Here is a 17,641-nt window from a genome sequence, read left to right as displayed (position 1 = left end):
GGGGGGGGGGGGGGGGGGCTAGTATGCTTCTGAATCCAACTTCTCAATCTTTCAAGGTAACTTTAGGAACAATTATCTTTCCTGCGAGAACAAGTGGGGGCTGAACCCTCTATCATGCTATGTTTCTAATGGTCAGGTATAACTTTGCGAAAAAAGTGGGGGGCTAAGCCCCCGCCCCCGCCCCCCCCCCCCCCCCCCCCCGGTTCCGACGCCTATGCCCCTTAACACGTTGCACTGTAATTATGTATGTGGTATACGTAACTATTAATTTTAATGAAATAATTAGATTTATTCCATGGAGATCTCTGTAATTCTCTGAAAGTTAATACATTCATGAGTAAATTAAGTACAAAAATACCAAACCCGATTAGAATTTTTTTTCCAAGTCTTTTTTATTTATTTATTTTTTTGGATAAGATGCGCCATACTGTCTCTTTTAGGTTTTGATGTCGTAATGTCAATGCTGCACAATGCAATTTAGATAATGATGGTGTCCGGTGCGGTTCAGGATTTTTATAAAAAGGGAGTATTTATGTGATATCAATGCTATTCTACTTCTAAATTCAAATTATATATAATGGCGTATGTAGTGTACTTGAATGTCAATTAGATATATTTCCCCGAAAAAGGTAACATATTGAAATAATTATGAAAAATATTGATTTCCTACTTAAGATAGAAAAAATAACAACAATACACTCTAATAAAAACAGTAAAAAAGAGTAACACATGTTTGAGTAAAAGCAAAGACCCATAATATTTAAATTGTTTCAAATTCAAGTTCCCTCACCCCCCCCCCTCTTACTTATTATCCAACCCCATCACGATCCTCAGAGATGTGCAGTATACTTGTATTATACACAAATCTCCATTAAAAAGCCAACAACATATAATTACATATGTCACCCCAGAATTTTAATTACATGTATTGGATGAAAATGATTATCTTTCAAAGCGCTGCTTCCACGCTTTTTAAATCAATAAATTGTTGATATTCTTAAATTGACGACTGTCAATTCATTGTGCATCATTGGAGGTAAAACACTATGTGTATCTTGCTTGCATTGCTCTATCTATTATTGTATAAAATGTAATACAAGTATAAAAAGAAATAATACAAAAGATTGATTTGAACAGATGGATCATTTTTAATGCTTCTTGTCTTTTACTCCTGTATTGTCCAGATTATCGTCAATATACACTTGTATTGTAAACAAATTCTGACTAAACGTAACGTATAAAATTGACAAAACCATTAAATTTTTAAGTCGAATGCATGTTTCGCCATTTTAGACCTTTTTAAGGGAAAAAAACGGTAATTGTTCGCAAATTTCGTTCTGTAATGTTTTTCTCTTAACCATAACAATTACCAAAAAGTGGCCAATGATGCATTAGATTCAAAATGAAATCTATAAATAGTGTTCCGTCTAAAAATCAATTTAAGAGGGTATGGAAAACCTACATGTTGTGACATATTGTTTATCAAAATAAACAATACAGTGAACTTCTATATGAGTTGTTTCTTTCCAAATATTGCCATCTAACTGCGTGGCGCAGTGGGTTAGAGGACTTACAATGAATATGTAAGTCATGAGTTCGAATCCCTCTGGGTTTTTTTGTTTTTGTTTTGTTTTGGGGTTTTTTTTTTGGTTTGTTTTTTTACCTCTCAAAATATTTTTTGAGCTATTATTTGGTTAAAAATTGTAAAATTTGAAACTTCTAAACCAGTGGGAGCATTCTAATTATAATGTACTAGAATACAAATCATTATCGACAGATGTCCCATACCACCTTGTAAGCATTCGTAAAAAAGCATGGATAGCTTGATACTAGACAGCGAGACAATACCCTAATCGATATAAGATCAACTGAAAACCTTTAACACAGACAATAATAAAAGGGCGCCTGCTTTATTGTATCTTTATGACTAAACGATAGAGTGTTCACTTGGTATTTATAGTTTAAAATAAAAACCAAATGGGGAGGGGGGATGATGTATAGCATTATGTTGCTAAATTGGCAACTATGGGCTAATTGTATAATTGCCCTGTGGGTCTACAATATATTTTGAATTATGCGATAAACACCGATAGAACATGCATTATGATACATGTACAGTAGAGCGTCACCGAAACCGAGCGTTTTACCGCTGAATTTTGATAAACGACCTTTTCTCGGAATCACAACAGATAATACATCTATATGTACCTATGCTTGGTAACAATGATCGAAATGAAATTGCCATGCGGTGATGTTTACGGGAGTTGTTTTTTTTGATCTGGCAAATAGTTCCTATTAAAGCATGCATCTGCGCATTTTCTTTGTCTTTTTCACTATCTTTTTTTTTCCACGAATAGTGAATAATAATACCACACGACTCAGCTGTTAAATGTGAATTTACGTTGTATAACTTTAAATTAAAGATTAAAGAGATCAATATTTCCGCAATTCCTGGAAGCGACTGAAGGACTGATAAGCAAATAAATGTATATATATACAATATATTTATACATATAACTCATTAGCAAGCAGTGAAACCCTCACTTTGCTGATGGCCTACCAGACAAGCGAATCATGATATACAAGATCATATTTTTTGTGGCCATTGCAAGTAAGTGTATGTGTGTTTTTTTTTCTTTTTATTATTTTGATAGGTGAGATGCATACATGGCAAACCAATGCACTCGTCGCTTATGAAATATAACGTATATTTTTTATTTGTTTCTTTTTTTTTATTGTTAAGTGTTTGCTGTTTACTAGTTTAGTATTGATGATTTTTTTTTCTCGACTGTAGAAAATATATTTTGAGTTGTGAAATGTTTTATAATAAAGGGTTCGAATAGATTTTAACAATTTTGAAAATGGACAGAGAATTTGATGGAAAAGAAGGTGTTGCAGTTCATATGCTAAATTTCCCTAAAGGAGTTAAAATAGAAAAATCAAAGTTACTGAATTCGATGAAAATCTTCTTTTTTTTCCATGCAACGTTGTATGTAAAGCAGTGTAAAATTTTATTTGGAAAGTTTGTACTAACTTATTCATGACCATAGAAATAAATTTGAAAATGGTTACACAGACAAATATGGCAGAATTCACGCTATATAAAAGGGGAATCCTCATCATTATGAAAAAATGCCTCATTGAAACAAAATTAATTTAATCTTATCGTTTAGAGTAAGGCAATTTCTTGAAAACTGCCATTACCGATTTTTGTTTTAAAGATGCATATTTTTAATAAATCTGACTTTTGGAAAAAAAATCATTAATACCTTTGAAGTCTAAAAACAACGTATTAAATTTTCCTTCCATAATTCATGTCTAGATAAGTCGAGTGGTAACGTAGTTAGAATAGACTAAGACCGTGTCTTATATTTTTGACTGGGGTTTGAATCCCGAAAAAGTTGGAATTTTTAAAAAAAAAATTATTTCTTTTAATTGCAAGGAAAGGTAATGTATAGAGATAATTTAAAAATGTCAGAATACAGATATTTAAACTTTTGTTAATGTAATATTGTGCATGCCTGCTTATATTTTTTTTCAACATTACTGTGTGAAGTCCCCGTTATAAACTTGAAAAACATTTTCTTCTGAACAAGAGATTTTAAAACAATGTACTTAGTATACATCAATGTAGAAAGTAGATTTTCCACCTTTTTTATGAAATAAACGGGTATGCTGATTTCAAATATACATGTACAGGTTGTTAAAAGCAAACAAAATCATTTTAGAAAGTTTGAATAGGTTACAGAAAATATGTACGTAAAAATTTGTACTTTTTTACTAGACTTAGCGTTTATTTAGATACTATAGAAACATAGGATGGTTATAATTACAACTCTGACGGATTTGAAGGGCCAGCATAAGATTAATTCATGTATCTGAAGAATGGTATTTTAAACACGCTGGACAGTAGATATTAAATTGAGATATGTTAACATTCGAATACAGAAAACATGTAAATGGTTATAAGCTTATCTTTTAAAAAGATTGGTGAGCTAGCGCCGTAGCCATCCTAAAACACAGAAGCAGATTTCTAAAACATCGTATTAAATTCCTGATTCGATTAATTAACAATAAGAAGGCACAGTGGTGTACTGGAATTGTGCTGGAGTGGGGTCTCAATTGAGAATTGTGAATCTATAGTGGGCTTCACATCGGCAATGGCATAGCTCATTGACTGTGCCTTAATCATTATGTTTCAATTTCGAGGTGAAAATTTTCAAGAACCATTGGTACTGTTGTGTAGCAATCGTATCTTCTCGGGCCTTTCCGGCAAGCTGGGAAAACATATCCGAGGTTGTTTTCCGAGCTTGAATGAATTTAAGATAAAGCTAGCTATTTATCATAATATTTAAAATAACTTTGCATTATAAGATCTAAGCTATTGTTACTTTTTTGACATTTTAAATAAAACACTAAAACTTCATGTGAAGATGATAAAACGAAATTCAAATGGTACAGTTTATCTATAGTAGTACAGTATTCCCAGAATCCCCTACTATGGAGTCGAGCATGCGAATTCCTGTGAAAAAAACTAACGTAGTTGCTAGCGCTCGAGAGCGCTAGCAATTACCGAAGACGGTATTAAGAGTTGAAATAATTTACCGTCTCCGGGTTTCGCACTCCCTCTCCTTTGTGATTGGTAGAAACTACATGATGTGAAAATTTACATTTGTTTCATTGGTTTAAATATTGTTCGGCGCAAGGGAGATAAGTTTCTGATGATCTTTTTTACGTTCGACTTAACGAATTTCTAAGATTTCAAATCTTAAAGAGTGAGCAAACGAAAAAGCAATACAAATAGCTATATATAAAATTCAGGCTGAAATTGTTCAGTACAACTTGTTGAAAGCAATATTCTATAATATCTATAGAAACTACTTGTTCTTTTCTATTTGTATTGTTTATGCAAATAGAAGAAAATGTGAAATTTTTTGATACGGTATGGCTAATATCAGTAAGGAGGTTTGCTATCAAATACGGTAAAACTAATATCAGTAACAAGATGCTGAATACAGTTGTATGAACTTTGATTTTTTTTTTAAATAAACGACCATTCCTAAGATCTCTGTTCCCTACTATAATCAATCTCAGCTTACAAGCATATGATATGCATTTCTCCATTTTGGACATTTTTAAAGGGCACATATAAATAAAGTTCCATACGCCATATGTTATGTAGAGGAAGGTGACATTTCTATTAAATAGAATTAAGTTTTCTTTGACTTATTGCTGTTTAGGGTTTGATCTAAAGACGGTAAGCTTTTTAAAAAAGCTAAACTTGTCTTTTTAACTGTATTTGGTGGCTGCCGTGTTCGATAGAAATGCGCGTAAAATGTTTGTTTATTTTGCCTCCGTATGGAACATACCCGCTATGTAAATATAGTCGTCTACGTAATGTGTCTATATTTAGATATGGCTCTCAAGCGATAAGGATATTTAAAGGTCCTTTCTACGTTTAGGAATAATCCCACTGTTTTGCAACATCTTCTTTTCCGTAGCATACATCTAAAAATTCTTTTAACAAACTAAGATGGATTATTTGGTTGTATTATTTACCAAATCATATTCCAAATGCATTAAATTTGCGCTGATTACAATTTGCTTTTACAGAGTGTATACATTTCCATAATAATCTGTCAAATATTGACCTTGATTGCAACGTGCATTTATTATATACAGCGAAGTTCAACATGTTTTGTAAGCACACATATGTTTGATTTATAAACTGTTTACATGAATGCATCATTTATAACTGATTGATAGCCTTATCAATCTGTTACATTGCAGATATCTTGTTTTTCTCTTTCGGTTTGATTGTTTGACTAAATTTGTTTTTCTATGCTTGTTAAAACTCCAATGATGATTGGTCCGTTTAATATCTAACTTCATGAAGGATTTTAAAGGATAATGTTTTATGTCCATGGTTAATTTGTTTACAAAAAAAACTTTATATAAATGGTTCTACGTTAATACAACCATAATTAAGATTCGAGTCAGACCTCGGGGCGAATATGATTGTCGAAATAAAAAAAATATTTCAAAAGGTTATAATAAATCAATAAATAACATCTGTACATTTAATTACACTATTATTTCTGAAGTTGTTAAGCTCACAGCCGATGATAAATAAAAAATGTGGGTTTAATAACACATGCAATCGTAGGACAAATCTGAAACAGTAAATTTCTGTTTCTAAACTTGCTCACTATGCATTTGCTTTATTTTTCATGTTTTCTTGTTGTTGTTTTTTTTCATTTTTGTGTTCACATACAGGATTTGCTTTTATTTATTTTGAATACATTTTCTGTCTTTGGCTGCTAATGAAAAATAGGTAGAACCAAATAACACTAATATCAAAGGTGATTGGTTTCTTTGCCATATTGTATTAAACTGTACATGTAATAGCTACGATATTGGACCAAGGAGATGAATAGGGTGATAAAAGCGCCCGCCAGAGTGGAAAAGAAATAGATGGTTCGAAAATGAGTTGGTAGGAATCATTGAGAAAAAAAATTAATAGAACCATTTTAACAAGAGCTTAGACTTTGAGTAGTTGTGTCAAACAGCAATGTTAAGTAGACCTGTCTATTTTATTGCTGGCCATTCAGCCATGGCTCTTTGAAATAAGAAAGATTTGTCTGGCTTTTGAGCTAAGACTACGCAATCAGTGCATATTTCGCTTGAAACCGCGTCATTTTTAACGTGTGTTGACGCAAGAAATAGATAGCTACATATGTACGTCCAACCGAAATTCCAAGGTCTTTTCAAAATGGTTCTATTTACTCCAGTCACTTGTTTGTTTTGTTAGAAGGAATATATAACTACATGTACCTGTTATTCTTTTTAGCGTCCGCTTTTGCCATAAAGCAAGCTGATGTTGATTACATCTCCACAAACTTAAACGTTAAGTATGACGTCATAAACAACCTCCTGAACGGAAAGAGTACGTTTGTCTCCAAAATCACGCTTGAAAACACGGGCGGAAGTGACATCAAGCCGGGAAGCTGGGAACTGTTTTTCTATTCCCTACACTTAATTCAACCCAACAGCTACCCGTACAAAGATGGATTCCTGTTTTCTGATTGCAAAATGAAAGTCTTTCACATAAATGGTAATCTATTCAAACTGAAACCAGAGAATACATTTAGACTTAATACTGGTGGAAGTGTCGAGTGCATTGTTGAGGCTAGCGACTGGCAAAGCATCCGATTCGAGAGCATGCCCAACTGGTACGTAGCAGCCGAAGGTCTGATCCCCAGAGACATTATTTCAACTCAAGGCGAGGCTCTGAACTTCGTGGGACCTTTCGACACGCCAGAGAAATATCTCAGGTTTCCGGGCGACAAATTCGCGCCATTTACACCGGAAGCTAGGTATTCTTTGAACGAGGCCATGACGATTCCTGGAATGGAGGAAAAGCGGATTATTCCCACGCCTGTCGAGATGTCGTTACAAAGAGGGACAGCAAATATTGATTCTACCTGGGTAGTGGTTGGGTCAACGAAATTCTCCAATGAAATCAGTTTGTTATCAAGTAAGTTTAAAATCATTATTTGAATGCTCTTCATTGTTACGAGACTAATTTTAATCCGATGCTCATCCGATTTTAATTTTATCATTAATATGATGTTGTGAAATGAACAAAGAAGAAATTCTTAAGAAATAATATTAAACAATCTACGATAGAACGTACAACATTACTGATTTTGATGATTTTTTCATGCATGTTCTTTTATATAGACAGTGCCCGAGAAGGAAAATACCGTTGTTTAGATAATATATACTTTTTTAAATTAATGGAGTTTCCAGTTTCTTCAAGCATTTCTTGACATTTCTATATACATTAATGCTATGTGATGAAAAATAAGGGCTTTTTTGACTGAGACAAATAGCTCAGGGCATATATTTTTTTTTACGTTAAAGACCCAGGGCCATAACATGTAGCAAGTTAGTGCCATTTCTTTTTTAAATATGGCTTTCGTTGGGGTTTTTTGTGTTTTTTTTTTGGGGGGGGGGGGATGGTTAAGTGTAAATTAGTTGGTCAGCAAACATAAATAAATTCATAAGTAACAAATAATTTGGTTGCCTATGCAGATGCTCTTTTATTCTATTCATTGAAATGTTAAATAGATAAGATTGTTTCGAAAGTTAACAAATTTTGATCAAGTGATGGTCACAGCCCCCCCCCCCCACCACCACCCCACCTTTGTTTTTGATGTTTAAAAACTCTGAAGCTATTACTCACTTTCCTCCCATGGACAAATTCTGATTTGCATAATATTTCATAGAAAACTATTTTGACTTTATGAATGTTTATTTTTTAATCGCAAATTTCGACCCGCGCATTAACAGAGAGTGTCATATGAAACACAGTATCCTAAAAAAAAAACAACAAATAAGTTATTAGTACGTCATCAATAAAGTATTATGTAAAAAAAAAAAAAATCTTTAAATAATAATGAAATGTGATTTCGCTTTGGATATTTATTAAGATTTAAAGGACAAGAATCGGATAGGTGGAGCTGTGCTAGTGTTGATTGTATAAACATTGCTCCACAATTTTCTAAATCTGTCAATTTACATTTAGCACTGTCTGTTTTACTTGCTCAATGAAGCCAGTGTCCCATACATTCTTACATTAGGAAATATTTTTCCCATTCTATTAAAAAACAAAGATGACATACTTATACGTTACATAATATTGTATTTAATGAATTAAACCTATATTTTTCAGACCATTTTGGTGTAGCTGTTCAAGATACAAAACCAGGCCGAAAATACATTCAGATTACGGAAGTAAACAATCTCAACATCCTTAACAACACCGAAACTCACGACGAAGCCTATCGGATTGAAATCTCCAAATTCTCTATCGATATATCCGTCAGAACTGCGACGGGCGCGTTCTACGCTTACCAAACTCTGCGAAGTTTAAGCAATGGCGGAAATGAACTTCCGGTCGGCACCATCAAAGACCAGCCTCGATTCCGGTACCGGGGATCCATGCTCGATGTTGCAAGGAACTTTTTCCCCAAAGAAGAAGTTTACAAGCTTTTAGACGCAATGGCCATGTACAAGTTGAACAGGTTTGTGTTCTACTTGACGGAGGACGAAGGCTGGCGGCTGCAAATTCCAGGACTCCCGGAACTTACCGACGTAATCGGCTTATTTCTTGATGTTTTTGCTTGTCTCTTATTTTCTCTTATTTATTCTTTGTCTTTTTTTTTTTATCTTTTTTGTTTTTAAATCTTTTTGAAAATTATTTCTAAATCAATGATTATATTTGTTAACTTATTTAACTTGTTTACCGTAAAGGCCAAACGTGTTGCGATTGCATTTCATATCTCTTAATCTATTTTTATTAACCTTATATATATTAATATTCTAGGTTGGAGCACAGCGATGTCATGATTTAACCGAAAACGAATGTATTATCCCCCAGCACGGATCTGGGAGCGCTAAAGGTGGATTGGGTTCCGGCTTTTACACTGTCAATGATTACAAAGACATTCTTCGCTACGCAAACGACCGCCATATTGAAATCATTCCGGAAATTGACATGCCCGGAAACATGGCTGCCGGGATCAAAGCTATGGAGGCACGATTTCGAAAGTACATGCAACAGGGAAATAAAGTCGCTGCAGAAGAATATCTTTTGACAGACTTTGCGGATACAACTCAATATTTGTCAACCCTTTCTACAGATAATTCGATCAATGTCTGTATGGACTCCACGATAGCGTTTATACGCTATGTTATCAAGGCCATCAAGAGAATGCACGAAGGTATACAGCCGCTCAAAGAGTATCACTTTGGAGGTACGTTCTTTTCGCAAGGTGGGGTCATATGAATTACTTTGTTTGCAATGAGTTTGAGATGGTTTGAAGGCTATTTTGGTGATTTATATTTATTAAGTTGGAAATTTCACGCATCCCTCCATACCGTAAACCTTTGTATGAGCATAGGATAATGAAGCAATAACTTAAATACGTGAAATCTTATTCAAAACGACACCGGTGACAGACGCAATTTTTATAAGTGTGATACAATTGTATCTTTTTGTTTTTACCAGCGCTGGTAAAAAATGGGTGTTTTTTAACCTTTGTGGGTGAAGGAGACAATTTATTTATCAACACATGAATCAACCTAAGAGTGACACACCCACAACAGAAATGAATAAGGCATAGATGAAAAGACATACATTTACCTTAACTTTATGTTCTTTTTCGTTGATTGGTTACGATATTTAAGATCTTTACTTCTAGCTGATGAGAAACGTGGTCTTTGGAAAACGGGCCCAGAATGCCAGGCATTCCTACAGAGGACTGGCATCAAAGACGCTGACGAACTTAAGAAATATTTCCATCACGTGATGTCCAACTTCACAGACCGTGAAGGTTTGAACGTCGCTGGGTGGTCGTGGGGAGACGGGGTTACTCCATACGACCGGACAGATTTTCCTCAGAACAGGTAACACAATCGGGACTTCTCGGGTCCCTTCAACAAGCGGAAAGTGTCCCGAACTCTGCCGGAAGGTCCTGATAAGCTGCTACTGCAGGCTAAAACTTAGACCTTGAGGACGCAATGCATACCAAAACGTCTTCAATCAGAATCACCATGTAATACATGTACTATCAAACACTGTTGAGATACACATGACAATTTTTTACGTTTTCTGAAAAATTTGCTAAACACTACTGTTTCTGTCTAAATGTCCATGATTTTAACAATCAATATCACCAACATAAATTTGTTAAAAACAATGAACATGGATGTCACGTAAATGTCTTTATTTTAGTAAAAATATAATTGAAGGAGGAATTGTACTTCCGTTCTTCACATAATTATGAACTTAAAATAAGCAAATCTCCAATTGAAGTTAATATTCCTTGTCAAGTTTAAACTACTGTGTAAGGGGGGAATCCTATGTATCCTATAGCGCCATGTAAAGGTTGATAATAATTTTCCTTTAAGTAATCAGGTTATTGATTTTTTGGATGAAATTAAACTTGTTTTTTTTAGAGATATTACGGTGTACAGCTGGGAGAACATTTGGGAGGAAGGAAATGGAGACAAAGCTTACAAGCTGGCTAACGCTGGCTACAAGGTAATAGTAACAACGCATTAACGCTGGCTTACGCTGGTTACAAGGTATGGAGACATAGCTTACAAACTGGCTAACACTGGGTATAAGGTAAGGGTTACAAAGCATATAAGCTAGCTAACGCTGGCAACAAGGTAATGGAGGAAAAATCTTACAAGCTGGCACATGTTGACTACAAGGTAAAGGATCAAAGCTCACAAGCTGGCTGACACTAGCTACAAGGTATTTGAGACAGAAGCATAAAAGCTGACACATGCTGGTAAAATGTAATGGAGACAAATCTTACAAACAACTGACTTACGCTCTCTACAAAGGTAGCCAACCGTTATCCGGCAGATAAAACTTACAAGCTGGTTAACACTGGCTTCGAGGTAATAGAGACATTACTAACAAACTGGCTAACGCTGGCTACAATACTAATGATCACAAAGACCACAACATTGCTAACGCTGGCTACTAGGTAATAGTCACAAAACTACAATATACCATTTGCTACAAGTAGATTGAAGTGGGGAAGCCTGCAGGCTGGCTTATACTGGCGAACAAAAGTAAGCCTAGGACACAATACTACATAGCTACTACAATAGCTAATCTGCCTATAAGAGATGGAAATTATGCCAATTTATTGATGCGTGCTAAAATGTAAGGACAGAGAAAGGAAAACCTTTTCATCGCTGGTTACACGGTGATCAGCGATGTAGTAATCCTTCTACAGATTGAATTTTCGAAAACTAACGTCATATTTGGAGAGTATAACACACGCTAGAGTTATCTAAATTCACTCTCGATCATTCTCGAGCACTTAAGAGGGTTCGACGCATGGTCGTGGCCATCTTTAGACTGTATTGATCTCCTTTATAAGGAGAGCTCTTTATCAGAGTTTAGGAAAATGTCCAAATTTAAAATGTTAAATATTTTGACTTTTTCTTTACTTAGTAATAGTTCACAGGTAAAGAAATTCTTATCTTAAAATTTAAACAAGATCTGCTCGACAATTGGTTGACTACCCAGCCTCCAAAAAGTAAAATTAATTGAAATTAAAATTGAAATTGAAATTAATTGAAAGCATACCGGGCTTCTGAAGAGTACAATACGTAGTTATGTTCAATACAAACAGACGTGGATTCCTAAGTCTGTTTTAACACATTAAATAAAATCGTGCCAAAATAAAAACAACTGAACGTTCCTTACATATTACTGAAGTGCATAGATAATCCATAAAGGCCAATTATAGGTATTATCAAGTTGACTAAATACCAAATATTTTACACTTCACATGTTTTAAATTCATACTTATGTCTGGTTAAATTGCTGTCTCTTAAAGGTATGTGATTTAATGTCGATCCATGTTTTGATAGCGAGCTCTACCGGCAAGGCGTGTGTGAATAGAAAATTCGGACCAGTTGCACATTCATTTAACGGATTTTTTTTTATGTCAGTTACTCGGACCAGTAATGCCCTGTTTTTATCGGACTAGCAGTTTCCTGTTAATATGGTTTCCCATTTTACGTTCTTACGAGAAAATGCGAGATAAAAAATAATTTAAAGAAGTCCGAGTATCGCACTTCGTCATAATACGGATTTTTCGACTTTTACAAAGCGTTTTAGATACCCGGTATTGATTTTGCTCTACATCGCTGTTATAAACAATGGCAATAATATGCAATTAGAACGGTAATATATGTATTCTATGAGAGATAGAAATAATTAATGTTGAGAAACTCGATTCTGTTAAAGTAAAATGAAAAACGAAGTTTCTGATTAACCAGGATCTCAGGTATGCTTATATCTTCTTTGTTTTGATGCCCCCCCCCCCCCCCCCCCGAAATTTTCTTTTTCTTTTACTAAAACCTGTTTAAATTTAGACACAGAAGATATTTCGAATTTAATCAATCGTCAATTAATTAATGTTTAAATGATATCTAACATTGTTGACAGATCTAGGCAGAAAACTGTAGCAAAATGTGATTTTTACGGATTTTTTCGTCAGGGTCTACTTGGTTTAGAGCTAATAGCGTGAAAAGTAATCCGTCAACATATAATTTATTTTACCAAATCTTTTTTCTAAGATGTCAATCTATAGAATAAACACCATGAATTTAAGTTTGAGTCCATAAAAAAGTAAAAAAAATTACCAAACGCGATACTAGCATTGCATTTTTTTGTATTCTATTTTGATACATCAGGTCCATAAAGCGTACTTACTTACAAAAATTTGCCCAAAATTATTGATGGGATATGGCTTAAATAAATGTTTATACTCTATTTTGTATGTTCAGTTCTAATTTTCCCAAAATTGGTAATTATTTCTAGGAAAAACGGACGTCTGGCAAATTTCATAATTGTCAATAATTTTCGCAAGGGGTACATCCGTCTGAGAGGTGATAACAAACAAACTAGCATGTAAACATGCATATTTTCTTTTGTATATGTATTGCTAGAATGTATATTTATCATTTAAAGCTAAGCTTTTAATGATTGAGCCCATTTAGTGCCGAGTATAGGACTACCTTAAGACTAATGTACACATATTGTAAATATACAGCTGACACAACGTACACAGACCCATTACATAAGATTAACGGAGTTTTCGCCCTTTAACCTCTGTGCACTTTCAAATACATTCGAGTGATATCACAATGGTTTCTTGTACATCGATCAATCAAAATTTTTCCTCAGTCAGTACATTTCGACCCACAATAAAATGCCAAGCATTGCAAATTACGTTCCTGTGTTCTCGCGAGTATCAAAGTAAACCTTTTGAGAACCAGATAAAATGTGTAATTGTAAGAACCTCATGCTTAATAGATTTAATACGACACTATACTATAAGTTGTTTTGATATAAGGAGCCAGACGTGACGTGACCTTGTACATCACAGTTACGTTAAACAAAGGGAAATAACTCTAACAGTAATTACTGTAGATTGAATAACCGAAATCTGAAATCCTCTCAAAATCATCAAAAGCTAACCAATGAGAATATTTCTTCAGAGGTGTGAAACAATTGTAACTTGCACTCATTTAATTATTCACATTTAAAAGATTTTAAGAGGATCGGGGTGATTTCCACAATTTTCGAGTTTTCCTGACCTTTGATTTTCGGGGGGGGGGGGGGGGGGGGGCTACAATCACTTTAAAAAGAAATGAGAAAAAAAACTCTGAACTTAACATTACGTCAAAAAATTATTCAACGAAATTTTATTCTAGATTAAGCTAGCTCTACAGTACTAATAGAATCATCATAAATTATGTCGAAAAAAAATATATTGAATTTAATTTGTATTCATTTGAAACCATGCTATTTTATAATGAATTTATTATAATGATTATGGATATACATATTTAATCATACGCTGCGCTCGTCCCAACGGTCGCACCGTAAAACATATTATTGATGTTAACGCGTACTATCATCATTTCGTACTATGTCAATTTGTACTACTATCTATCTGTACAGGTTGTCTTAAGTCACGCTTCCCACCTCTATATGGAACATCAGTACGAACCGGATCCGGAAGAACGAGGCTCTTCCTGGGCATCTCGCTACATCGACAGCCGCCGGACGTTCGGATACGTTCCCAGAAACATCTACTATAACGTGGACAAAGACGAGAATGGAGATCCAGTAACTCTGGAGAAGATATGTCCCAACGGAAACTGTCTACAGCTGGAGAGACCGGAGAATATCATAGGTCCTATTCATAGTATCCACGAATATTGATAATTCATTTACAGTTGGTGATAATGATGGTTTATAGAACTGCTTCATACATATCTTAGTATTCTCTCTCTCTCTCTCTCTCTCTCTCTCTCTCTCTCTCTCTCTCTCTCTCCCTCTCTCTCAAAAATCAATTGCTATTGCTCCTTTTCTATATATATCCAAAAATTAAAGTTGATTTACTCAGCGTTTTTTTTTTTATTATTTTCTATTTAGAAACGTACATGTTTTAAACATTGATTTTTATAAAGGATGTATGCTAAATGGAACATCAACTCGAATCAACTGTCTTTACAGGGTTACTAGGGCCGGTCTGGACCGAGGAAACTCGAACGGCGGAGCAGGTGCATGAAATGCTATTCCCTCGTCTCATTTCACTAGCGGAAAGGGCGTGGCACAAAGCCACGTGGGAAGAAACAGACAATACACAGGAGCGGATTCAACAGACAAATATGGAGTGGACATCTTTCGCGAAATCGATGGCAATCAAAGAACTTGGTCGTTTGGAGAAGATAGGAATTCAGTACCGTATACCCTTACCTGGGGCAAGGTAGGCAATGATGTCTTTTTATTTCAAACGTGTCTGTATGTCTGTTCGACTGTCTGTCTTTATGTCTCTTGTCCATCTGTATATCTGTCTGTCGGATCAATCTGGTTTGTTTTTATTTATTTTTTTTATCTTTATTTTTCATTAAATTTCAACACTATTTTCACCAATTCTGACACGTTTACTACCAGTGCTGATGTACATTGTTTTTTTAGTCGGTCAATGTATGCAAGATCACGGTTTATATCTTTTCATTTGGTGACTGATTTTTTTCCCCAGATTAGTAATAGTAAACCGTAGCAACAACAAAAAAAACCAAGTACTAAGCAGATCACTGATTAAAAGATATTTAATATATTACAAACTTTAGTTTGAAAAAAAATCTTATAACCTGATACATTAAAACATGTTTCGAACGTTTTAGAACATCCATGGGCAAATTGGAGACTAACACAATTTTCCCTGGCCTCGTTGTGGAGTATAGTACGGACGATAAACAAACATGGCGGACGGCTACAACCGATACAAGCATTGTGGGAACAAATAACGTATATCTGAGAACAAGGTATTTGTGGTTGTTAAAATCATGTTTATATTCTTAAACGTTTGCTTGTTTTTTCTTTAAAGCGATGTTGCTTATTTTATGAACTGTTGTTGATAGTTCAAAGTATTTATATGTACATTTTGTTAATGAGTATTAGCCTTATTAGAAAAACCAATCTGATAAATAAAACAAAAATAATCTTATTTAGTGATACATAAAACCTACCCTAGCTATGGCTATGGCTTCAAAGTAAAATCTTCGATTGATTATGCTTATTTGATAAATTTGAATCAATTCGTCGCTAAGTTTTATTATGAATATAATGAAACAGCTATTGTCGTATTTTAATCAAAAAGATGATTTAGCTAACATCGAAGTACAATATCAATCTCGCCTTCGGTCCAGTGCATGGTATACCTCTCGGGTAGCTACATCATCGTATTGACCTCAAAAGCAGCAACACTTGTATAATATCCACGGTAGAATTGACCTGCTGTGGACCACGATTTATTGATTTGTATATATGAATTATTACACAGTAACTGCCTTTCTGTTTTAGGTCCGTGGACGGCAATAGGTACAGTCGAGTAGCACTTTTGAAGACGTAATGGCTCGTGTGTAGGCCGAGCAAGAAGACAACTGGACTATCGTTTTTTTTTCTTTTATAAAACTGAAGTATAGCCATATATTAAAGGTTTGCTTTATGCTTGACAAATAATCTCCCTTAGATGTTTGAATATGATTAATTCAGCTATATATATAAATTATGTAATATCATTTTCACATAATTTCTATTTAGATATAGAAAAATGCCATTAAATTAGTGCTAGCTGTATGTTTTGAGTATGTTCCTATATGTATCTGTATTCATAGCTATTCTTCTTACGGAGATTAATTTAGTTTATACACGATTTAAAAAATCCAACCTTTTTGGTATATTTGAAGCGTTACTTCAGAATAGGAATACATATATTGATTACGAACTAAATCCCAAGTGATTTGCTCACATGCTTAAGTATATATTGAACTTGTGCATGTAAGATGCCGACTTAAAAGGTCAATTGTGAAATAGAACATGAAAAAATTCACACTTTGTTGTCAAAAAACTTGTCGATCTATGATCCATTCATACAAACCTCACTTTCAAATTCTAGAGCACTATGCTTTAAGCACCTTAAAACATCGATAGTTTTTATACTTTTAGACAGAAATGGCATATTTTACATTAGTTGAATGACTTTATTTTCCATTTCTTAAAGTCGTTTTAGTGTTAAGTCGTTTTATAGTAGATTGTAGTGTTAAACCGCCATCTTCCTGTGCATACGAGTATATTTTATTCTGTTTTCTGGTGTATTTCTGATTTGAATCTTTAATATGTTGTGTAAACATTTGAGTTTGAGATGTATGTGTAAGGATCTTTTTTGGGGGGTTAAATTGTATATCTTTGCTTGATGCTTTGGTACTTGCTAATTCAATAAAAAATAAACAAATGCACACTTGATCGGTTTTACTTGAGGGTAACAGATTATGAACTGCGTCTAAACCAATCAGATTTCAGTATTTAACATGAAAGTATAACAATCTAAAATATCACATCTCCCTACACATTTATGAGTTGGCCATTTGAATAAGACTTCCGTAAGGAAACACTTATCTATATCTCTCACCATAACAAGTTTAAAAAACAAAACGCTGGTATGCACAGTTTGCGTAAAGGCCAGAC

The 17,641-nt window shown here is 34.2% G+C and overlaps 2 protein-coding genes across 3 annotated transcripts in view; both read left to right on the top strand.

Annotated features, from left to right (window-relative positions):
- LOC105339984 (uncharacterized) overlaps nucleotides 1-17,641 on the top strand; it is a 311,465-nt gene that overhangs the window by 38,998 nt on the left and 254,826 nt on the right. The gene's annotated exons all lie outside the window — the stretch shown is intronic.
- LOC105327085 (beta-hexosaminidase) lies at nucleotides 2,512-17,412 on the top strand. The gene is made up of 10 exons (XM_066087374.1): nucleotides 2,512-2,611; nucleotides 6,851-7,537; nucleotides 8,738-9,159; nucleotides 9,392-9,821; nucleotides 10,269-10,473; nucleotides 11,026-11,110; nucleotides 14,567-14,801; nucleotides 15,125-15,377; nucleotides 15,799-15,939; nucleotides 16,478-17,412. The coding sequence occupies exons 1-10, from the start codon at nucleotides 2,575-2,577 to the stop codon at nucleotides 16,524-16,526; spliced, it is 2,544 nt and encodes an 847-aa protein (XP_065943446.1). The 5' UTR covers nucleotides 2,512-2,574; the 3' UTR covers nucleotides 16,527-17,412.

The sequence above is a fragment of the Magallana gigas genome, chromosome 1, assembly GCF_963853765.1.
Source record: "Magallana gigas chromosome 1, xbMagGiga1.1, whole genome shotgun sequence".
Taxonomy (NCBI): domain Eukaryota; kingdom Metazoa; phylum Mollusca; class Bivalvia; order Ostreida; family Ostreidae; genus Magallana; species Magallana gigas.
The sequence above is the reverse complement of the archived record's forward strand: the minus strand, read 5'-3'. Positions and strand labels throughout refer to the sequence as shown.

What these genes read in the sequence shown, in the direction of transcription:
- LOC105327085 (XM_066087374.1), top strand. Translation starts at nt 2,575, where the DNA reads ATGATATACAAGATCATATTTTTTGTGGCCATTGCAA. An exon ending in GACTCCCGGAACTTACCGAC is followed by an intron (nt 9,160 to 9,391) that starts GTAATCGGCTTA and finishes TTAATATTCTAG; the next exon opens with GTTGGAGCACAGCGATGTCA. An exon ending in TGGCTAACGCTGGCTACAAG is followed by an intron (nt 11,111 to 14,566) that starts GTAATAGTAACA and finishes CTATCTGTACAG; the next exon opens with GTTGTCTTAAGTCACGCTTC.